This window comes from Canis lupus, chromosome 30 (assembly GCF_003254725.2).
Source record: "Canis lupus dingo isolate Sandy chromosome 30, ASM325472v2, whole genome shotgun sequence".
In the NCBI taxonomy this organism is placed as follows: Eukaryota; Metazoa; Chordata; class Mammalia; order Carnivora; family Canidae; genus Canis; species Canis lupus.
Window position 1 is genome coordinate 7,628,117 of NC_064272.1, and position 22,370 is coordinate 7,650,486.

The window sequence follows — 22,370 nt, forward strand, 5'->3', positions numbered from 1 at the left end:
GAATCCCCTTCATGCCCAGAAGCAGGGCCATCACTGGGCTTTGGAAGGGACCTCATCCTGGGCTTCAGCAGCCAGGTTTTTTTTTTTTTTCTCCCCAGGCCATTTCATTTCAGGAGCATACTACCCCCTGCCCCCCATTTCTTAGCTGTAGAACAGAGGTCAGGCTTAGGCAGGAAACATTGGGACAAGGCTCTTCTTTAGTAGGTGTAAGAAAGAGAAAAATAAATAAATCTCAAAGTCAGGAAAGAAAATGATGCTGACCTTGTAAAGCAGCCTGAGTGGGGATACATACTAGGAAGTAACACCGCCCCCCCCCCACCAGACCTAGGAGAGTGCCTCAAAGGCCTTCCTTAGCCCTCCTACTAGCCAGAAGCCCAGTCCTCTCAGTGGTCAGACAGCTGAGGCAGCTTTTCCAGGTCAGGCTCCCATCCCCCACAGGCAGGAGGCCAGGGAAGCAACCTCGTCCTGGGATCCTGGAAGCAGCCGTCCCCAGGAAGCTTGGACAGAGTGCCGGGTTCTGTATTAGGGAACTGACAAGGAGGCCAGCTCAGGACAGGTCTGAGACGGGACCTCACAGCAGGAAGGTTTGGTGTTTGATCCTGCTTGAACTAGGGGTGCTAGAATGGAGGTTCCAGGCAGCTAGACCTAGCCCTCCAGGTGAGGACAGAGTCCAGAGTGGGGCACCCCTAGTTGCACACTAGGGAAGGTAGAGTGAGGCCAGGACCCCATTTCCTGCCTCCAGTCCATATCCTTTTGCCCTCAACAAATATGTGACACTTATTCAGAGGCAGAGAAGAAGGATGAGGAGTAGGAAGTCAGATTGGAGAGGACCTCTAAACCTCAAATGGGCCCCTGCCCTGATGCTACCTGTTTCCTGCCTCCTCCTCTAGCCTGGCTGTTGAGGAGGGGGCTCCGGAGTCCAAGAGAGCCCCAGCTTCCCACATCCTTCGAATGCCAGGGCCTCTCCTCGGGGGGGTATGGAGCCACATCCCAGAGAAGAGTGAATGTCCTTACAGAATGTCCCAGAGAGATGAGGGCATCAGAGGCGGCTCTCCTGGGCACCTGCCTTTGCTGCGAGTGGGTCCTGCTCACACAGCTCCCGGAAGGCCTCACAGGGCCTCTCAGGCATGTCCTTGGCCTCAGAGGGGAAGCAGCCCCTAAGGCAGGCCCTCACGGACTCCTTCACCTCGGCCTCCAAGCCCTTCATCCTGGCCTCGTACTCTGCCAGAGCCTCCTGCTGGAACTGTGGGTACAGCAAGACCACCGCCTGGTTCAGGAGGGGCCAGCTGCCCACTCTCCCTCCCCTGGACAGTCAAACAAGGAGATGCCCCATGTGTTCAGAGCTCCCAGGAGACCGAGGTGGGAGGTGAGGGGTAGTGGAGGCCATCGGGGAGCCTCTCAGGGAACGGTGTGCCAACCAAGCAGAGGGATCTGTAGAGCTGCTTCCCCTTAAAGGGCCTCAGGACCCCCTGGGAACCGGGCCTGCAGCCCACCAGTGAGGGCTGAGTCCCCTTCCTGCCCCCACCCATCTCCCAACTGGAGGCTCCAAGGGTGGGCCAACTCTGCTGGCCGCCAGGGTGGTAGTCTCTGTCACCTGCTTTTCCATCTCCCGGATCTGTTCCAAGCAGGCTGCCTGCTTCTCCTCCAGCTTCTCCTGGTGCTTCTCCAGGCTCTCTGTCATCTGGGTAGGAGTGAAAGGCAGGGAATCAGGGCAGCACAGACGGGCAGCCTGGCTTGGAATGCAGCTACAATCCCAGGTAACCAGCTGTAAGACTTTGGGTGAATTTGTTAACCTTCAAACAGTTCTTTTAAATTTATTGTTAAGGGATGCCTGGGTGGCTTAGTGGTTGAGCATCTGCCTTTGGCCCAGGGTGTGATCCTGGAGTCCTGGGATCAAGTCCCACAACAGGCTCCCCACATGGAGCCTACTTCTCTCTCTATGTCTCTGCCTGCCTCTCTCTGTCTCTTGTGAATAAATAAATAAAATCTTAAAAAATACATAAATTTATTGTTAATAGTCCCACGGAGGAACGCCTGGGTGGCTCAGTGGTTGAGCGTCTACCTTCAGCTCAGGTCATGATCCCAGAGTCCTGGGATCGAGTCCCACATCGGGCTCCCTGCATGGAGCCTGCTTCTCGCTCTGCCTGTGTCTCTTCCTCTCTCTGTGCATCTCATGAATAAATAAAATCTTAAAAAAAATACTCCAAGGGTAACTTTAGGTCCATTCTCAGCAGGGCTCTCCTTCCTCTTCTGACACCTTGGAGCTTCAGGAAGCCCCCTCCCTCCCAGCCACCCACACCAATCCCATCCTTCCCTGGCCAGCTAGTCCCTATCACTTCCATCCAGTGCAGCTGGCCTGAGACAGATCCCTTTGGGCTGGTACTCTAACCTCCACACAAAGACCAGGACCCTGGGAAAGCTTGGGGGTTCCTCCTCCCCTTCATTGCCTCTTCCCATCCCTGGCTGCATGGACCACTCTTGACTGCACACCTCCTAAAGGCAATGTAAAGGCCTGGGGCCACCCCTTCCCTCCTATGTAGGGTGTGAGCAAGTGTGTTTGAGTGTGTGTGTGTATGAAGGATTCAGCTCTTACACACCTGCTTAATGACTTGCACCACCTCCTGGATGTGGGAGTTGTTAATCTCTCTCTTCAGCCTGTTGGGGTGATCAGAGTTTCAGAGAGGGCAGGAGGCCCCTATAAAGGGTTGGGTAAGACCAGGTCTCTTCAGGGTGTAGACAAAATGAGAACTCCACCATAGGGGTAGAATCAGCTAGCCGGGATAAATCATAAGGAACCAAGGAGGAGGTGAGGGGCCACTGGGAGCTCCAGGGGCTGTCTGAGGAGAGGGACTCCTCACTAAAACACACTGTCCTTCACGGCAGGCAGGGGGGAAGCTGGTGTCCCAAGGTTTCACCTCCCTGTGTGTATGACTGGTTTTCCCTGAAATTCTCCTCTCTGCTCAAAGGGTGATGGCTTCTGTGTTTTCCCAAAGGACACTCTGATCAGAGGCAACAGAAATGGGATTAACTTTCCAGAGCCAGGGGACAGGCACATCTCTGGAAAGCGAGTCAGGATCCACTTGCAGGGAGGTCCCTTCCCACCTGGAATGGTCCCTGCTCAGACCCACCCTTCAGTCTGAGTCCTGGGCCTCCCTCCAGGGCTCACCTTTCCTGAGCCATCTTGTCTGAGGTGACTTTGACCATGGCCTGAATCCGCTCCAGCCTCTTGGCTTCCAGCTTTTTCTTCATCTCTTTAGTGTCACTGCAGAGAGACAGGTATCAGGAAGATGTTCTGTGGGGCCGGAGCCCTCCTGGGAGGTGAGAGTCAGGCATGGGTGGGAGGCAATGGTCCGTACGTCTCCAAGGTCTCCTTGAGGGTCTTCAGCTCTGCAGCCTGCTTCTCTCTGGCCAGCTCCATCATCTTGGCGATTTGCTGTGGGGTGGGGGTGGGGGTGCAAGTGCAGGGACAGACTTAGCTGGAGAAGCCCTTTGCCCAGAGTTTGCCGGGGAGGGGGGAGGGCCGTTGGCTGGGTTGGGGTCCCCGGGGGTCCCCCTCCCCGCACCTCAGCCACGTGCTGCTCCTTGCGCTTCAGGATGCACTCGTACTGCTCCTCGCCCTGCTGCAGCAACTCCAGCTCCAGCCGGTCCTTCAGCTCGCGCGCACGCGCGTCCGCGCCCTCGGGGCCCTCGCGGTCCTCCTGGGGCGCGGCCCCGGCGGCCTCGTCGCAGGGCGAAGTCCTGCGGAGGCCACGTGCGGGCAGGCGCTGAGCCCCCGGCCCCCCCCGCCCGCGCCGCGGAGGGCCCGCCGCCCGTACCTCTTCTTGCGGGAGCCCTTCCCGGGGCCGAGCCTGCGGCCCCCGCAGCCCCCCGCGCCCGGCGGCCCCAGCCCGGCCAGCTGCGCCGCGCCCCTCTGCAGCAGCTCCTCCCGGCGCCGCGCGCCGCGCCGCTCCAGGTCCCGGAGCTCCTTCTCGTGCCGCCGCTGCAGCTTCACGACGCCCTTCAGCTCCTGCAGCTCCTCCGGGCTGGCGGTCTGCGGCTCTGCGGAGGCCGGAGCCGGAGCCGGAGCCGGGGTGAGGTGCGCCGCCGCCAAGGAGCCCCCCAGGAGGCCCGGACCCTCCCCGGGCTCCTTCCCAAGATCCCTCGGACTCGCCAGGCCTTACCCGCAGCTTCTTTGGCGGCCTCCTCCCCGGCCCTGGCCCGGGCTGCTGCAAGAGCCACAGGGTGGGCTGACAGGTGCCCGGAGGTGGGTGTGGGGGGGGCGGTTGGGGTGCCAGGTTCTGGCCGGCTCCTCCCCGCCCCCTGGGGAGGTGGCACTATGGGCCCCCTGCAGCACACTTTCCCAGCGCTAAGGCTTCCTGCAAAGTCACTCCCATCCCAGGTGAAAGTCTGTTCTGGGGAGACGGTCCTGTGGGTACCACTGGAAAGGTCGAGGCCCTTCCAGTCCGTGGGAGGACCCTGTAGTGCATACCTGCAGATCCGTTGCTCACTGGGGCCAATGGCCCATTGACCTGGCCGGCAACTGGACTCCCAGTGGGGAAGGGTTTCTGTGTAGGGAGAGCGGATTAGGAACAAGGCTCCAAGGGCTCTGTCCCGGTCTGGTCTCTCAGCCTAGGTCCCTGCCCCCTCCCTCATCTTCCCTCTGAGAGGGCAGAGCTACTGGACCAGGTAACACAGACCTCAGGCAGAGCTCCCATGGCTTCCTTGAGCTTCACAGACTTCTTATCGTGGGCACTGAAGAACTTGATGGGATTGGCAAGAGCCACGGTGAGATCTGGGTGCATAGGGGCATCACAGGGCCTGGTATGTCCCGTGCCAGGAAGCCTCCCCCATCCTCATCTATTGCAGGATACGCTGTCCTGCCCCACTCTGGGGGCTGGCTTCCGGAGAGAGAGGGGGAATGGACCTGGGTTCCCAGGTCCCAGCATACTGTGGGCCACCTACCTGCCCAGGTGTCAGGTACATAGTCCTTCATCTCCAAGAAGACAAAAAGCGCAGGCATGGTAAGGGGCATGTTGCTCTCGTTGTGCAGGCACAGATGGTGGTAGCCTGTTGGGCATAACAGGTGGGCAGTAAGCCATGCCTGTCGCCACCCAGTGCTGCACAAGAGCAGCCTGGTACTTAAGACCTTTGACTTTGGAATCTGAGAGGCCAGAGTCTGAGTCTGGTTCTGCACCTTCCTGGTTGTGTGACCTTGGGCAGTTTACTTTAAATCTCTGAGATTTTCCTTAGCTGTGAAATGAAGTGAATGGGGTCTACCTCATGTGGTTATTGTTAGGATTAACTGAGAATGTGTTATAAGCCCATCACTCATTTTAAGTGCCCAGTTTATCAGTTACGTGGGAAATTGCCCCAGTAGTTCCAGAAAATTACAGACATTCTCTTAGGTGGGCAGAGGCCCTACCTCTGTCAGTTTCCTATTCTTGCCACACTCCATAGGCTAACATGAGAGGGTTAGGTAAGCTCTCAGGGCCACCTCCCTAAAGCTGCTCTACCCTCTGGACAGCCTCCTAACACTGACCTTCATCTCAGATCAGCTAGCAACAGCACAGAAGGACTCCATCCTTACCAGAATTCAGGGCATTAATGGGGATGATGCGGTGTCCAAGAAATTTGTTGCCTTCCTCCATTACAGCCACCCTGAGAGAGGCCAGCTCAGGCATCAAGATCTAGGGAGAGTTCGGGACAGGACAAGCTGGGACGGGGAGAGGGTGACCAAGCTACCCACCTCCCTGGCTTCAGAAGTCTTAGCATCAGTGTGAAAACGTGGCAGGTGTTACCAGATTTGGTGAGGACAGAGGGCACACTCTAGGCCACACACATAGGCATCCTCTTAGCTCATGCCTTGGCTGGTCCACACGGGAGAGAAGGGTTGGCTATGCAGCCCAGGGCTCGGGGGTCCTTGTGCAGACAGCCCTTGACAGCCTTACCAATGAGTATCCAGTCAGGGCAAAAGACCTTCTGGACTGGGACTCTGTACCCTAAACTGGGTGTTCCATAGGACTCTGTACCCTGGACTGGGAGTTCACATTTCTACTTTTCGTCTTAAGATGAACACACATGCACGTTTGCATGTACACACATATACACGGATGCACACATAAAACTTGCTCTCCAAGTAAATTTCTACAAATGTGGATTTTGGACTCTTAAAAATCAGAAGGGTAGAGAGAGGAGGAGGATCAAGGAAGTCCCTTTCTTTAGTTCCTCTTTTCTGTGAGTAGAGGCCAAGAAGTAGGGACGGACCGGACCGTAGCCCCTGCCCTGCCCTAGCTTCCCACCTTCTCAAAGACAAAAGGCTCTTCCTTCCAGACAGGATTGATGGAGTTGGCACTGGGTGACAGCCTGGTGCGATAGCGCCTCTTGGGGTCCCCAGGAAGGCCAAAGAGTTCTACTTCCACATAGGTGCGCACACTGCGTTCAGACAGGAACTGCCCAGAGATCACCTGGGGGTGGGGACCCATGGGAGGCTGGCATCAGCTCTCCCACCCAAGCTCTTCCCTCCCACCTGGAGCCTCTAGCTCCTGTAGCTGAAGCATCCATTCTTGGGTACTATGGAGAGCCCCATCCAGCTGAGGCTGTGTGGCGCAGGGGTTACAGCTAAGCCCTTGGCCACTGGGTGCTTCCAGCATTCAGGGAAGAGGTGTGGGCCTCCCCACCTCACTCCCTAAGCAAAGAAGGAATAGAGCCCTCCCCTCTCCTCCCCTCCCCTCCCCTAGGGCCTGGGGCTCCTGCAGGCCCCTCACTGCCTATTCTTCTCCCCTCCCCCACCCCAGCCTCAGCCCTTCCCCTTGGTTTCCATGGGGACCAAGAGGCAGCCTCCAGTGCCGAGGAGGAGGCAGTTTCCAAGGCAACTTGCTACTGCACGAACTGACTTGGGCTGAAGTTTTCAGGATATCAGGGGAGGGGGTTGGGAGTGCGGGAGTAGAGCGCCTGTGTCTCTCTCCTCACGACCCCAGCCCTCGCAGCCACTTGTCCACCCCAGGGCCTTGCCGTAATGGACAGGGTGGTGGCTACCACCACGTCAATGCGATCCACCGAGAAGGGGTTGAACTGCTTGTCTGGGCGGCGCATGAACTCATGCTTGAGGAGGTAACCACTCTGCCCATTGAACTCGAACAGCGCCATGTTCTGCTGCATGGGCAGGTCTGGAGGGACAAGAGCACACAGTGAGGACGGTGCAGCCCCAGGTCTGCACCCGGCCTCTATTTCCCACACCCCTCAGCCTCTCCTGTCTTGTGAATGGGGAGCTTGGCTGGACTGTGAGAATGACGATCTCTCATGACCCAGCCTCCTTCCTGAGGGTGTCTCATCTCTCAGGAAGGCTCTGCAACCTGGAGTTAGTGGGAGCTAAGCCACAACTGGGCCAGGATCACAGAGGGGGTTGAGGCTGGGGTTCCCACAGGCCCATTCCGGCAAAGCAGCCAGAACCCAAGCCAGCACACTGGCGTCTTCACGTGCATACTGGTGCACGTGCAGTCGTATGGGCATGAGCTAATGCATTTATATCCCTAACCGCTCACATGCCCACACGGGCTCCCACAGCCTAGAGGAACATCAGGACACCGGTCTGCTCTAAAGACAACCCCCCACCCCAGGAATGAGGTGAAGGTGGGAGAGGCAGGGCGCAGGGGAAGGTTCTTAGGGGCCTAGGAGTACCCTCACCCATAGTCTGGAAGTTGAGGGCAACCATCTGGCAACCAGCATTCCAGAACATCTGGGGCATGTAGTTGGAGGAGTCCATGCGGGTGCCCTTAGGGTAAATGCGGCTCATCTGGCGCTTGTTGTAGCTGCTCCAGAGTTTAGGAGCTGGCCCAAGGCCACCCACACCAAGAGGACCCCATAGCTCCCTCTGTGAGCCCTGTCCCCAGGCCTTCCCCATCCCTCCACCCCATCCGGGACCCTGGCTATGGAGGCCTCAAGGATACTCCACAAACTTCACTGAGGCCTTGGAGAGCAGGTCATAAGCCTTGAGCTCTGTGAAGGACGAGATGACATAACTTCGGTTCTTCTCTGTGTGGGCGAGAAAAGGCAGAGGGTCCACGTCAGGCTGGCCGCCCTCCCTCTGGGGAGGCTCCCTCCAGAACGGCGATCCCTCCAACCTAGCACTTCCACTGAGGCTCAAGGGTGTAAGGGGCCAAGCTGGTGTGCAGATCTGTGTGAGTCATGGCATGCTGGGAGGTCAGGGTCTGTGCAGGAGACATGCCCAGGGATGGGCCATGTGCCACGGTCCTGGAGAGGGAGGGACACATGCCCTGGATGGCACAGAGGAAAGGAGCCCAGGGCGTTAGGAACACACTGTAATATGCAGAGAGTGAGCACATGAGCTATGGCTGAACATGAGGGGTGGGGGTAGGGCTGGGAGGTAGACACGGAGTCAGAGAGGCCATGGGCGGGCACAGGTGGGGCTGCGGACTGTGGGTGCAGGGATGAGGAGTCAGTGTTGTAGAGGTATACGCTGCACAAGCATGTGTAGGAAGCGGTATTCACATTGGGAGGGGCACGCACAGATGGGAAGAGCGCAGTGTGTGTGTGTCAGGAGGTGAAGGTCAGTAGCATGGCTGTGTACAGAAAGGGAAGGGTGCAAGGGGCAGATGTGCACTGGCCAGTTTTCTCTGCCTGTTGCCCTTCCCAGGAGTTCTCATGCCCAGCGGGGCCGGGGCTCCTGGGCTTGGACCAACCCAAGACACCATTCAGCTCTGGGAGCCACAGAACCTGTAGGAGGCTACAGGAGCCCCAGGCCAACAGGGCTGAGATGGCCTGGCATAAGTGGCCGAGCTGTCACCGACACAGTCCAGAGCATTCTGGTTGGTGCCAAGTTCCTCAGTACAGCACCGGGAACCTGGGAGCCACTGCCACTTAAGCCCTTTGCCTGACTCCTGTGCCGGCTATTTATAGATAGGGCCCAGAGGCCAAGGAAGGGGGGACCCCCTCCTCCTTGCCCCCCCCCCCCCCATCAAGCTGCTCAGCTGTCAGGACATAGTTCTTAAGGGCCTTCTCCCGAATCGAGCACAACTGCCAGCTTACAACATTCCCCCACCCCGAGCTCACTCACGGGCAGAGAGCTCGAAGGAGATGAATTTGGTGGGTTGGATGTAATTCACGAGGCTGGACATCTCCTCGTAGGCTGTCACCTCCAGGCCCGCCGTGCCCTGGAGAGGAGAGGGGAGGGCAGTACAGAACCCAGGGAGGTGGCCCACACCCGCGCCTGGGGGCTCTGCAGTGGAGACAGCAGAAGGGGCTTGGGGCTGCCTACACACCTCATCCGACTGCATCTTCTTGATCTCTTCCTCATCCAGGTTTCCCGACTCCTCCTCCTCCTCTTCCTCCACCTCTTCCTCCTCCAGCTCTTCCCCTTCCTCACCAGGCCACACTGCCACACACACTCCATCAGTGCTGGGACTGGGGCCCCTACACATCCCCTCTGGGCCCAGCCCCTCTCTCCCCCTCTAGGTGCTCCCCGACTGTGACCCTTCCCCTCCCAGGCTGACTCACCTGTGCCCTCACCCACAGAGGCATTAGGTGGGCAGTTGCCCTCAGCGTCCCCACCGGATTCCTTGCTGGGGGCTGCTGGGCCAGAAAACTGGTTCTTTTTGTTCTTGATGAGGATCTTGCCTCGGAGATCCTCAGGGCTAGGCAGAGGGATGCCTGGTTTCAGCTGTGGGAGAGAGGAGAGGGTCAGGACCATGTCCACACCTTCAGGGTGAAGCCTCAGCTCCTTCACACCGAGCTAGGCTCCATCTGACCTGCACGCTTCTTCAGCCTCACCTCCCACGAGTCTTCCCATCATGTGCTGCGCTCCTGCCTGACCCAAGTTATCCAGTTTCTCAGACAACACTCATCTCCCTCACCTGCCTAGAATGCCCTTTCCCTACTCTCACCAAGATAAATCCGGTTTCCCCTCAGATTTCAGCTTGTCACCCCTTCCTCCAGGAATCCTTCTCTGATCCCCAAGTACTCCCATAGAAGCCACTGATTGCAATGGCCCGGTTACTTGTCTGTCTCTCCACTAAAAGTAAGCAACCTTTTGGGGGGCTGGGACTGTGTCCTTGTCATTAATATACCCCCAAAGGCCAGCATAGTGTCTGACACATGGTAAATAATAGGATCCTGGCCCCACAGTCCTCCCAGGTAAATCCCAACATCCTCAGGGACATCTGCCTCCTTAACTTGGCTCCCACACGGCTCCAGGCCCCCAGCCTGCAGGCCCAGATGTGCCACATCAAAGTCCACTCACTGGGAACTTTTCCAAGGGCTCTGTGAGCAGCATATCCCCAAACATCATCCGGCAGTACTCAGCCATCTTGGCCTGTTGGCGGGGTCTGTAGGGAGCAGGAGTGGGGTAGGATCCAGCAGCTCCACCCCCCTCTTGTCCATCCTTTTGGGCCCCTGACCTGGGTCAGGGACATAGGCAGGAGGACCTGGGGTGCCCAGGAGCTTGTGTCGAGACCCAAGAGAGAGCCGGAGGGCATGACTACAATCAGGGAGGGCAGGGGGAGGGCAGCTGGAAGCAGGAGGTGGGGGCAGAGGGGAGAATGAGGCTGAACAGGTGTGATACGCACGAGTCCACATGGTTTTCAAATGACAGGATGACAGGATAGGGGGAGGTCTTAAAGGCACTTTCTGCAATGGCTTCAATGGCTTCCTGGAAAAGAAGGGGTCCCAGGTGGAGAGATCCAACATTTCTCACCCTGCCCTCAGGGGTTCCCCTCTCTACTCCCCAATTTCATTTATTTATTTTTTTAATTTTTATTTATTTATGATAGTCACACAGAGAGAGAGAGGCAGAGACACAGGCAGAGGGAGAAGCAGGCTCCATGCAGGGAGCCCAACGTGGGATTCGATCCCGGGTCTCCAGGATCGCGCCCTGGGCCAAAGGCAGGCGCCAAACCGCTGCGCCACCCAGGGATCCCTACTCCCCAATTTCAATACACATAGAACTGGAGGGCCACTGTTACTGCTGTCTCCTCTGGTCCCCTCTAGTCCCCTCACTGGTCTGAGGCCTCCAACCATCCCTCCTTTCTGTTTCACCCGCTCCCCCAATCCCTGAGCCCAGGGCCCTGACATAGTGCCACTGCCACCAGCTTCCACACACCCAGTCTTACCTTGAAATAGATGTCTGTGGTCATGGTGAAGCCATGGGTGATGATGGGCTCCTCGTCAGGGGGCTTGCCCTTCCAGCAGTCCAGCTCCACACAGCGGCAGCCAGCCAGCAGCACCTGGCGGTACATCTCTGCCGAGGAGAGGCCAGAGAACTGGCCGGCTGAGCCAGAGAGGAGGGGAGAGGCAGGGGCACGCTCAAAGCCAGTCCCGCTCGCCCCAGCCCGCTCCAACAGTCTGTCCTTCCACAGCCCCTGGGCAAGCCATGTGAGGGATGGATTCAGGGAGGAGGAGCAGCCACCAGAAGAGGAGAGGTCCCATTGAGGTCACCCTGGTCACCTGTCAGGTAGGTGTTGTGTGAGGAGTTGATGAAGTAATGGTTGAGTGGCTGCGTCATGTCGTGGTGGAGTAGCAGCTTGTCCTGGGACAGGACGCTGTTCTCTGGGCCACACAGAAACCACACCATGCCCTCAGGTGATAGCTGGCCTGGGGAGCAGGGGACAGCTGTCAGGACCGCAGCCCCCGCAGAGTGAGTCAGGCCCATGGAGAGGAGGGGCTCCCCTAGTCCTCACCCCTCTGCACGTTGATGCCACTGGGTTCATACTTGTCGATGAGGCCCCGCACCTGGTCAGGCCGCGCAGGTGGAAACAGCAAGGAGTTGAGACGGGGGTCCCTCTGTTTCTGGTTGATGAATTTGGTCAGATGCTCCTTGGTCATGTAGGGTTTGGCCTTGGCATGGCTGCAGGCCAGAGAGGGAACAGGTCTATAGCTCCTGGGCTGGGGACCACGGACAACTGCCTTCTCCAGAGAAGCCATCTAATCCCCAGCATGGCAAGTGGGATTTTAGCCACTAGCCCTTCCCCATGCCCAGCCCAGCCGAGGAAGCTCACTAAGAAGTGAAGATCTCGTCTATTTCTGGCCGAGGACAGAGGTTCATGAGGAAACTCTTGTAGACAGATTCTGGGAAGTCCTCAGGATTGATGGCATCATTCTGGGGGGACAGAATGATCATTCCTGCACTCACCTTCTCAGCGCTAAGAACCTCCAAAGAGGCCCAGCCCTGTGCAAGGGAGCCTGTCAGAGGGAGGGCTCAGGGCAGGCAGAGCAGCATCAAGTATACTCCCGAGCACCCACTTTTCAACATGCTGGTTGCTGAGCAGAGCACATGCTTAGCTGGTTTGCCTCACGCCTGAACCTGGACACTGGCTTAGTCTGTTGGCTGGAGCAGGATTGGAACTAGGAATGACCAGAGCAGGGAGGAGGAGAGGTTTGAAGCAAGCGGTGCTGCTGCCAGAGCAGTGGGCTTGCTTGCTTTCTTTTTCTTTCTTTCTTTCTTTCTTTCTTTCTTTCTTTCTTTCTTTCTTTCAGTGGAGGATAAATTTTCCAAAAGAGGCAACTTGAATAAAAACAATGCACCTAACAGCAGAGCCCCCAGATGAACAAGCTAAAACTGACAGAACCAAAGGGATAAATAGGCAATTCAACCCTAATAGCTGCAGACCCTAAACAGCATAAGGAACAGCAACAAATAAGATAAACTGGACTTCATTCAAAAATTAAAAACTTTTATGTTTGAAGGATACCATCAAGAAAGTGAAAAGATAATCCACAAAATAAAGGAAAATATTTGCAAATCAAATATCCAGGAAGGGGCAATTCAACAGTAAAGAGGCAGATAACCCAATGGAAAGACAGGCAGGAGATTTGAATAGACATTTCTTCAAAGAAGATATGCAAATGACCGATAAACACATGAAAAGATGCTCAATCTCATTAGTCATTTGGGAAATAAATGCAAATCAAAACCACAATGAGATACCACTTCACTCCCATAGGATGAGTCCAGTTTTATTTTATTTTTTTAAAGTTTTTTTATTTATTTATGATAGTCACAGAGAGAGAGAGAGAGAGAGAGAGGCAGAGACACAGGCAGAGGGAGAAGCAGGCTCCATGCACGGGGAGCCCGACGTGGGATTCGATCCCGGGTCTCCAGGATCGCGCCCTGGGCCAAAGGCAGGCGCCAAACCGGCTGCACCACTCAGGGATCCCGAGTCCAGTTTTAAAAAGACAGACAATAACAAGTGTCAGTGAGGACACTGGAAACTTCGTACATTGCTGGGATGATTGTATAATGGTCAGTCACTTTGGAAAACAGTTTGGCAATTCCTCAAAAATTTTAAATACAGAGTTGCCACATGACCTAAATAGTCTACCTCTAGGTGTAGAGAATGAAAACATATGTACACAAGGCTTGTACACAAGGCTTGTAGTGGTATTATTCAAAATGCCAAAAAGTGGAAACAACCCAGATGTTATTAGCTGATGGACACAGAAGCAAAAGGTGGTATACCTGAACATTGGGATATTACTCAACAGTAAAAAGGCGCAAAGTGCTAATAAGTGCTACAAAATGGAAGAACCTTGAAACCCTTATGCTAAATGACTGAAGCCTGATGTCAAAGGTCACATATTATATGATGTCCAGATTAGGCAACTTTATAGAAATAGAAACTGCCAGTAGATTAGTGGTCTCCAGGGATTCTGTGCCTTTGTGTTCCATCCCAGAAAAACCCATTAAACGTCTTCCAGGATCATACTGAAGGTCAACATCAGTCTTTATCTGGAGCAGAGTCTGAACAAGAGAGCCAGATTGTACCTCCCTAAGACTGGGTCTTAGACCCATCTGCTCCAAGCAAAGATGGTTCAATGACTCCTCCTGGGACATAAGGAGAGCCAACAATGAGGATTTGGCCAGGGTGGGAGCTCAGGAGACAGGAGCCCATTCCTACCCTCTTTCCAGCCCCACACTTGCATTCCTGTGACTGATGGCATCAAGGAGTCACCAGCTCCGTTGAGCCGTGACTTGAGGGGGAGTAGTCTTCCCAGGGCCCATGTGAACAGGTGACCAATGAGGTCTGACTTTTATTTACTTATTACATTACCAATTCTTATCAGGAGACAAAACTCCATGAGGTGCAGGTGGTGCCCTATAGGAAAGCTCTGGCCAAGGGGACGCAAGGGTCTGAGATCCACTCTCCTAGCCTGGCACAAACACTGGGCTTGGGGCTGCATCTACCCAGAGGGCTCCTTTTCGTGATCTGTATAAAGCCCCTTGCGGATGACCCTACATACAACTTCTCATTAAAAATTACTTAATCAAAAGAATAAAATAAAATAAAAATTACTTAATCAGGGATGCCTCGGTGGCTCAGTGGTTGAGCGTCTGCCTTCACTCAGGTCATGATCCTGGAGACCCGGGATCAAGTCCCATATCGAGCTCCTTGCATGGAGCCTGCTTCTCCCTCTGCCTGTGTCTCTGCCTCTGTGTGTGTGTGTCTCTCATGAGTAAATAAATAAAATCTTTTAAAAAATTACTTAATCAGAGGGGGGAAAATCATGTTTTCATGTGTTGAGCTAAAGGCTATGTCCTGGCAGCTTCTACTCTTGGTCAGAGGCAACATCCCACACACGTTCTGCAGAACGAACCCCTTCCCCACATTTCAGATCCCTGGAGGTTGCCTCCATCCCTGCTGACCTTATCTTGCTCCTCTAGGCCAGAACATTCACTCTCAGCTTTCATTCCAAGACCACCACAATGAGCATGCACCCATCCTGGCTGCTTGCCCTAAACACAGTCCACCATCCACTGCCTCCCAGGGAGTAGAAGTAGGTGGTATAGACCAACCTGTTCTGGACTCAGGCACCTCATCCCCACCCCCCTGGATCTATCTCTGTGCCTAGTATCAGAAACCAGTGCTCAAGGGTTAACTGGCTTTTTAGGCTGTTGGCCGTGCTGTGCTATCATTCCTGCCCCCCGCCCCTAACTGGGCCTGGCCACGCTGGCCTTTTGTCCCAGCCAGCTCAGATGAGGGGGTGAGCCAAGCCAGGAGAACCACTCACCTTGCCTTTTGGGAGGTGGCAGGCACTGAGGGCAGCTTCTACCCGCTTGCGGTCAGCAGGAAACATCTGGAAAAAACTGAAGGAGCAGAGAAAGCCACCAGGCAGACAGAGGAGTCAGACCCAGAGAGGGAAGGCTTTGAGGAGCTGGATGGAAGTGCAGGAAGAGAGTTAACAAAACTCACTTTTTCACAGGAATCTTCCCTTCGGGGTTGAGCTGCATCTTGAGTTTCACCAGGCTGGTGAGGGCCGAAAGCAGCTTGTTAAGGCCCCGAGGCTGGCACACTGAGCCCCGCACCCTAAGACTGGGCAGGCAGGCACTTACATTTTGTCCAAGAAGGTGCTGCGGGAAGCATTGGCCGTCAGTGGGTGCTTGGCCAGAGCCAGCACGTCTTCAGCCCAGTTCTGCAGGACCCCGGAGCATGGCAGTCAGACCCTTGAGCACTCAGGTGCCCCCGCCCCCTGCAGCCCAGGCCTGTCCCGTTGGAAGCCCAGGCTACCCCAGGAGCCCAGCCGCAGGCCCTGCGCCCCAGGTGTACCTTGCCCACATTCTCCTTGTAGGAGACAAAGTTGTGGAAGGTGAGGTCCACCATGTCAGGGCCAGATACCACGGTGAGTGTCTTTAGCAGGAAGTTGTTGTCAGGAAAGTCCATGTTGAAGACCTCTCGGAGCTTCTGGCTCTGCAGCAAGCGGTGACATAGTATCAGAAGTGTGCCCCAATTCCTGCCCACTGTGGCTTGCCCTGTCCCTCCCCACTGCACTAGAACTGTGGCCACCTAGGGGGAATCCCATCCACATGGGAGTGGGGAGCCACAGGCCTCAGCATCTTCCCACCCCTGAGTCCAGGGGCTGAAGTGGGGATGGAGGGCCCACAGGAAGAGATTAACCCAGCATGCAGCCTGAGAGTTCTTTGTATTTTGTTTGCCATTTTTCATTTGAAAATGGATTCTTAGCTTCCAGTCTCATGGAATCCTGCTTCCCATCAATCCCTTCCTCTAGTTTTCCTACCAGCATTAGACAAATAGAAGCAAACGAGATGGGGTGGGGGATGTGCACAAGCAACACTCTCAGATTGTCTGGGGTGCTCTCCGGGCAGGACCTGGACACATGATATCTCTGTTCATGGTTTCCTGGTACCAAGAGCTCTGACAAGCTCAGGAGCAGCCACATCCCTTCCTCAACTCAGGGAGAAGGCCCTATTGCCCAGCCTGGGAAAGCTTCCCCTCGCTCCAGAGATCAGGCTCCCCACCTCCACAGGGACTTCTGCCCTCCCCATGGAGCTTGTGCCTGTGCTGAGCCTGGGCTGCCACTGGGCCTACCTACCTTGGGTATCTTGGCAAACTTCCCAAAGCGGGTATCCCTGATGCTGGTGATATCTAGAAACTCCGTCTCCTGGAGGGTGCCCAGCAGGAGCAAAGAAGGGATGAGAAAAGTCAACCAAAAATGAAGAGGAGAGAAGAGGGAACTTCCAGCACCCCTTCACATCTTGGCCAACTGCCTTCTGTAGATGCCAGCACTACCTGGGGTAGCCTGGACCCCAACCTTCCCTTCCCCCCATCAGGTTCTCCCTATTCGTGGTGAACCTGTTCCCTTCCTCTGTCCATCCCTCCCCTGGCCACTCAGGAGCTGTGGCCTGTGGTCTTGCCCTCACTATCCTGGACTCTCCCCAAGTTCCCCTTCCCTTCCCTGTATCCAGGTGCTGAGACCCTTCTTGATCTCTCTGAGCCTTCACGTTTCCCAGTACCACAGGTAGAGAATCAGCTTCCAGTGGCAGTGCTTTTTCCTCTCTCTCCCCAAGGGATGCAAGCATCCTCCCTCCCAAGGCAAATAGCTGCCGCCCACAGGAAAGCCCCCAGAGCCACCCCTCCAGGTCATTCCCTACTCCACAGGCATTTACACCTCCACCTCTGCACTATCAAAAGGCTGCTCTCATTCAGTGGATCAGCAGGAGCTCCAGGCTGTGGTAAGTAGGGGCTGCCTCACCTTACTCTGATATGTCCAATATAAGTAGTAGCCCTTGGGATCCACACGAAGGATAACCGGAGAAGCTATCGTGGTTTCCTATGGACAGAGGTGGTCAAAAGAAAAACAAACAAACAAACAAACAAAAAAGACAAATAAACGGAAAAAAAAAAAAAAAGATAGAAGGGGTCAGCTCTCTGCGCTGAGACTTCAGACCAAACTTCCCTGGCCCAGGCTAGGCCAGGGGTTTCAGAGCTCACCATCTCCCTGGGAGGTGGCTGGCCAGGGAATCTGCAGGTGTATTCTTTGTTCTCCAGAGCTATGGGTTAGGCACAAGCCTTAAAACCTCCAAATCAGGGTTGGGGAGGAGTAGAGAATTAGAGACAGAATTTCTGAAAGAGAGGAGGCTTCTCCTCTGAAACCCCAAACAGAGGTTCTCCCTCTAGACCCCAAAGAGGGTCTTGGTCCCCACCTCTCCCTGTTTTCAAGGGCCACAGCTTAGCCAAAGGGGTAGAATGTCTCTTGGCAAGACAAGAGTGCCACCACCCCGGAAAACTGACCAGCAAGGTGAGAGCTAAGAGCCCAACTCCTGTGCATCCAGGCCTTATACAATGCACCTGCTATCTAGCTTCCCACGTGCCCCATCCTCCCCTCCACAAACCACTCCCCAGCCAACCCATCCAAGTGTCCCATAGGCACCAAGCTCATTCCCACCTCCGAGCCTAAGAATCCCACTCTCCCCTGCCTGAAATACCTTCAAAGAGCAAGTCTCTCCTCTTCTGAAAAGCTTTCCCTGAAACATGCTACAACAGTGTGTATGTGGTTTGCACAGCAAGGAGCCCATCCGGAAAACCCCCAAGGGCTTATAGACTCCAGAGAAACAAGCCTGTGCTGTAGCATAAGCTGGACCATAAGCTTATATGCTAGACCATGAGCTCAGTGCTCCATGTTTGCTGAAGAAATCAGTGAATGATCAACGAACTCGCTTCTAAATTCTTGTTCCACTCACAGAGCAGAGGCTATCTTTCATTCTGATGGTCTTCATATGCATATAAAACAAGATCATAAAATTGAAGTTTCCAACGAGGCATGGTAGTTGCTGCACACAAACCAGACCAAGTGCAGAATTTACAAAGGAAATGGTCAAAAGAAAGGTTCTCAGGCCAGGGATAGTTAGAGTATGGGACAAAAAACACTTTGTGAGGAGGCTAATTTTGGAGAAAGCAGTGTTGGAGCTCCACTCCCTTTCTTCCTCAAGGAAGGGTTGGCAGTGCCTGACCCCTCACTTTTTTTTTAAAGATTTATTTATTTCTTTATTTATGAGAGAGCTTGAGTATGTGCATGTGAGTGCAAGCAGGGGGAGGAGCAGAGGGAGGAGAGAAGCAGACTCCCCACTGAATGTGGAGTCCTACCTGGGGCTCCATCTCAAGATCCTGAGATGATGACCTGAGCCAAAATCGACAGTCAGATGCCCACCCATCTGAGCCACCCAGGGGCCCCCTGGCCCCTCACTTTAAGCCTAGTGAGGGATTTCAACTGTACTTAGAAAGCTTTGGTCACCCCTGCAGTTGTGGGGCAAAGTAGACTGGGGTCTGACTCTTGCCCAGGAAACTGGGTGTCAGAGGTACTGAGACCCTGGTTGTGCTAGATGAGGCCAAATCCCAGGTTCCCTTCAGGCAGTGAACACAAGAGTATGTGCTGGGGTCCAGAGTGGGCCTATGAGAAAGAAAGGGTCCAAAGCCACAGGAAATTGAAGGTCATAAATGGATTTCAAGGGGCTGAAGAAATAATTTTGAGTGACCTTCTGAAACAGAGATGGAAGAAGGATCCTTATGTAAGGGATCACTAGCTCAGTGGAGGAGTCTCTCCCCACTTTAAGGAGAATCATCAAAAATGTCCACCAGAGAAAGAATAAGCCTAACCTTCTACCAACCTCTGAAAGCATGAGGCAGTTGGTGATAGCAACTGTTCAGTTCGGAACTTGGTACCCCCCCCCCCACCTCCCTCCCCGCACCCCATGGTGGGGAGGCCTTGGAGGAAGATCAGGGAACCCTGCTGCAGGCCTTTGCAGAGCACCTATAGCCTGCCTAAAACCATTCCTAAAAGGAGGAGGGCAGAAGGTGCCATAAGATTTGAGCTTTGAATTATAACTGGCTTCTGAAATAAGACTGGGTTTCATGAGGTAAGATGACCATAGCATGATTGTCTATGACCCAAGAGCAAATGGAATGTCTTGTGACTGGCTGAGTTTCCTTCCATGGGCAGAAGAGCTTCTCCCACCAAATATGTTGTAAAGGGACCATGGGAGGCAAAATTAAGCTGGGAGTTGGTGACATCTTTTGCATTGTGCTTATTCAACATGACATGACATACCCACATCATCTGCCAACTGGGCAAAGTGATTCTGAGCAGAGCCCTGTCTCAAGGGTACATGTGCCCCATGACAAGGCTTAGGAGCTTCCTGCTCCTGGAGGTCAGGATTCTCAGGACATGCCGTGCCCTGTCTCAGGGTGGGGAGTGGGGCAACCAACTACACAGGTACTGGCCTGCACAGAAAGCCATACAGCATGCCCCCACCCCTAATGACCCTCCATCCAATCAGGTTACACACACTTCCCAGAGGAACTGAGAGAGGCCACTTCATTTTTCATTCTGAGCCACTTCCCTCCTTCCACACTCTCCTGGGACATGTCACCACCATGCCACATCGCCCACACCACTCCTAGGGAAGCAGAAAGCGTCTAACCAGGGGCCTCCTACCCATAGTCATGGCAACCACATTACTCAGCCTCGTGCAGCCCAGAATGGCCAAGAGCCCCAGGGTGCCTTAACTCACAGACCCAGAATTCCCTCATACCACCTGGAAGGAGGATGGGCAGCCCTAAAGACCTCCTCTCCCCCAGAGACTTCCAATTCCCTTGCTGGGACCAGCCCACTGTGATTCCGTTAATGCAGCCTCACAAAAGGCCTTAGATGGCTCATTTCCCTGCCCAAGAGAATCCCTGACTTATCACAAAACAACATTTTCAGGAGTGAGGAGGACCAGAGTCTGGGAAGCAGGCCCCAGTCTGAGAAGGAACAGACAGTAGAGACAGAGAGGTACAGAGCAAAACAGCAGCTTCCCCGTTTCCTTGCAGACAGACGGGTGGCTGGGAGCTCAGCTGAAAGAAGCTAGCAGAAGCAGAAGTCAATCAGTTCCTTCCTAGGCCCGGGAGCAGAGGCCTCCAGCTCTCACTTAGGGTTCCCCCACCTTTTCTGGCCACCCCACAGCAGCTCAGGGGAGAGTGGGACCTCCCTGGGCTAGGGCAGAGCCCTATGGGGAAGAGCAAGAGTGGGGGCATCTGTGCTAGGAGTTAGGGACCTTCTGGCACTGTCACAACTCCAGGGCACTTTCCTCCCACTAATGCTGAGATCAGGATCCCCCTACCCTTGTCTTGGTGGTTTGGGGGACCACAGACCCAAACCCAAAGAAATTCCCTTCTGTGACCACGCAGGCAGCTCATCCTCTTGTCCCATCCAGACGCAGAGCCCGAGCCCCAGCAGTCCAGGGACGTGCAGTCAGGGGCACACCCCCCACCCCCAGGTTTGTTTATCCAGGCTGTTGTATCAGCTGCCTGGCCAAGCCTCACAGGCGCCTGGTCCCAGCAGACATAAACCAACCCAGCACCCCCTAACAGCAGGGCCCCCACCACCCCAGTGCCCCAGCAGCCCACACCCCTGCCCCACTCACATCGTCCCATTTGATGAAGCGCTCCCCTTGGCTCAGATAAGCCTCCACCTTGGGGGGCAGCAGGACAGGGCTGAGCAGAGACATGGTGCTACGCGGCCCTCTCTGGAGAGGCTGGACAGGCGGAGGAAGGAAGGAGGGCGGCTGGAGGAGAGCCAAGCGGGCTCACATGGCACCCGCCGAGGGCCCGGAAGTCTGGACACTCTTCTAGCCCACGGCTGCCAGTGGCCAGCGGAGCCCAGGGCTTTGGCCAGAGGCCCATCTGCCTTTTAAATCAGGCTCCTCCCACCTGCCTTCAGTGGGGGGCTGTGGTCACTGCCTGTGTCGGGGAGGTTAGGCTCCCTCCGCAAAGCCCCCGCCCTCACCCCTTGTGCCTCAGCACTTCCTGCTCAGGGCTTCCTTTTCTGTGCTCTTCAGGACTGAGGGGCGGGTCCTGAGGCCTGAGGCCTGGTCACCTTGGAGCTGGGGTAGGCAGGCAGGGTGGGAGTTCAGCCCCAGGGGTGATCTCTGGTCAGATGAAGCTGAAGGGCTGGAGAAAGAACAATATGGGGGCCACATGGGGATGCTGTCGCCCAGGCTGGGCCTGAGGGGAGGGTGCAAGGAGCTCCCCAGGGGAAGGGACTGCCCCAGAGGTGGACTCTAAAGAATAGGAGTCTCTTCCAGAGGCTGAGGAGGCTGGGACCACTCTGGACAGGGGAGTTGAAGGTGAGGAGGGCCCAGCTGGGGCGTTTTGAATAAGCAAAGTTTGCTGAACACCCAGCTCTTCTTTCTCAATGCTTCCTCCCATGGAAATGAGGTACAGTGAGGCAATCACGCCTCTCACCTGCTGCCATGCATGATTCCTCTTGGCCCTGTGGGCCTGGCGGAGGCCTGGAACCGCCACAGACCAGACATTACTCCACACACAGTAACCCTTGGCCACCAGCCTCCCCTGCACTCCTTTGCCAAGCTGTCTCCTCTGCTCTATGCCCAGGGCCCTGGGTGAGAACACAGGGAGCAGGAGGCCACTTAGAGAAGCCTCAACTCTGGCTGCCTTCTCAGGGCGCCTGAACCCAACACTGACCAGGCTCAGGGAGCTCAGTCCCAGCCTTAATCAGCCAGCCACTTCCTCTTGCCTAACCTGCTCCTCTTTATCACCCTTTTTACCTTAGCTGGGGGAGCAGAGAGCTCAGCCTAGGACTTCCTTCCCCTCTTGGGGCCTGCCTTTCTGCCCTAGGGCCCAACTACGTGACCCTCACCCATGCCCTATAACTGCCTCTGCTGGCCAGTCTGGGCCAGAGCAGGAGAACAGGGGCCCCTGAAGGCTGGAGCTAGGGGGATTTCCTAGGACAAAAATACCCCGCAGATAAGCAATTCCAAGACCAGTAGGGTGGATCCTGTAACGAGACCTGACAGCCTGTGGAAGAGCTCTGGAACTCCTCCATGCTTTCATGCCCTCTGCCATCAGGACTCATCCATCTGTCCCCTCCCTCCAAGCCTTCTGTCTCTCATCTCTCCACCCCACCCTCCTTCCAGCCCTGTGCCCCTCTGGGGGCCCCTCTGGGGCCCCTGGCCTTCTCTCCCTGGGATCAGGTTCCCTCTTGGTCTGTTTGAATGGATTTTGCAAGGGAAATCCTTGCCCTTTCCCAAAGACTCTGCACACCTGTCACCTGCAGCTATCCCTGGACCTGCACCCAAGTCCCACCCT

The 22,370-nt window shown here is 55.4% G+C and overlaps 1 protein-coding gene across 7 annotated transcripts; it reads right to left on the bottom strand.

Moving 5' to 3' along the window:
* Window positions 1-177: 177 nt before the first annotated feature.
* PLCB2 (phospholipase C beta 2) lies at window positions 178-21,075 on the bottom strand. Of its 7 annotated transcripts, none has more exons than XM_049104370.1 (33): window positions 20,687-21,070; window positions 16,978-17,055; window positions 16,318-16,386; window positions 15,534-15,674; window positions 15,320-15,399; window positions 15,180-15,233; window positions 14,998-15,073; window positions 11,988-12,088; window positions 11,670-11,836; window positions 11,437-11,583; window positions 11,103-11,260; window positions 10,560-10,642; window positions 10,235-10,319; window positions 9,493-9,655; window positions 9,258-9,370; window positions 9,053-9,149; window positions 7,926-8,010; window positions 7,663-7,787; window positions 6,991-7,145; window positions 6,279-6,443; window positions 5,567-5,666; window positions 4,942-5,046; window positions 4,677-4,771; window positions 4,469-4,544; window positions 4,161-4,202; window positions 3,816-4,038; window positions 3,564-3,738; window positions 3,357-3,433; window positions 3,167-3,262; window positions 2,598-2,655; window positions 1,595-1,681; window positions 1,067-1,243; window positions 178-530 (listed from the first exon to the last, which is right to left on the bottom strand). In XM_049104370.1, the coding sequence occupies exons 1-33, from the start codon at window positions 20,768-20,770 to the stop codon at window positions 384-386; spliced, it is 3,684 nt and encodes a 1,227-aa protein (XP_048960327.1). In that variant the 5' UTR covers window positions 20,771-21,070; the 3' UTR covers window positions 178-383. The 7 variants fall into 7 exon arrangements, 6 of the variants coding, with proteins under 6 accessions (XP_048960327.1, XP_048960326.1, XP_048960325.1 ...); XM_049104369.1 differs by having other exon boundaries at window positions 4,161-4,205; XM_049104368.1 differs by having other exon boundaries at window positions 4,161-4,226.
* Between the last annotated feature and the right edge of the window lie 1,295 nt (window positions 21,076-22,370).

Bases quoted from the DNA above. Each gene is read 5' to 3' on its own strand.
- PLCB2 (XM_049104368.1), bottom strand. From the start codon at position 20,770: ATGTCTCTGCTCAGCCCTGTCCTGCTGCCCCCCAAGGTGGAGGCTTAT. The intron at 4,772-4,941 runs GTAGGTGGCCCA...CTATGCACCCAG, and splicing joins TGTACCTGACACCTGGGCAG to ATCTCACCGTGGCTCTTGCC. The intron at 4,039-4,160 runs GTAAGGCCTGGC...CGGCCTCCGCAG, and splicing joins GGCCGCCAAAGAAGCTGCGG to AGCCGCAGACCGCCAGCCCG.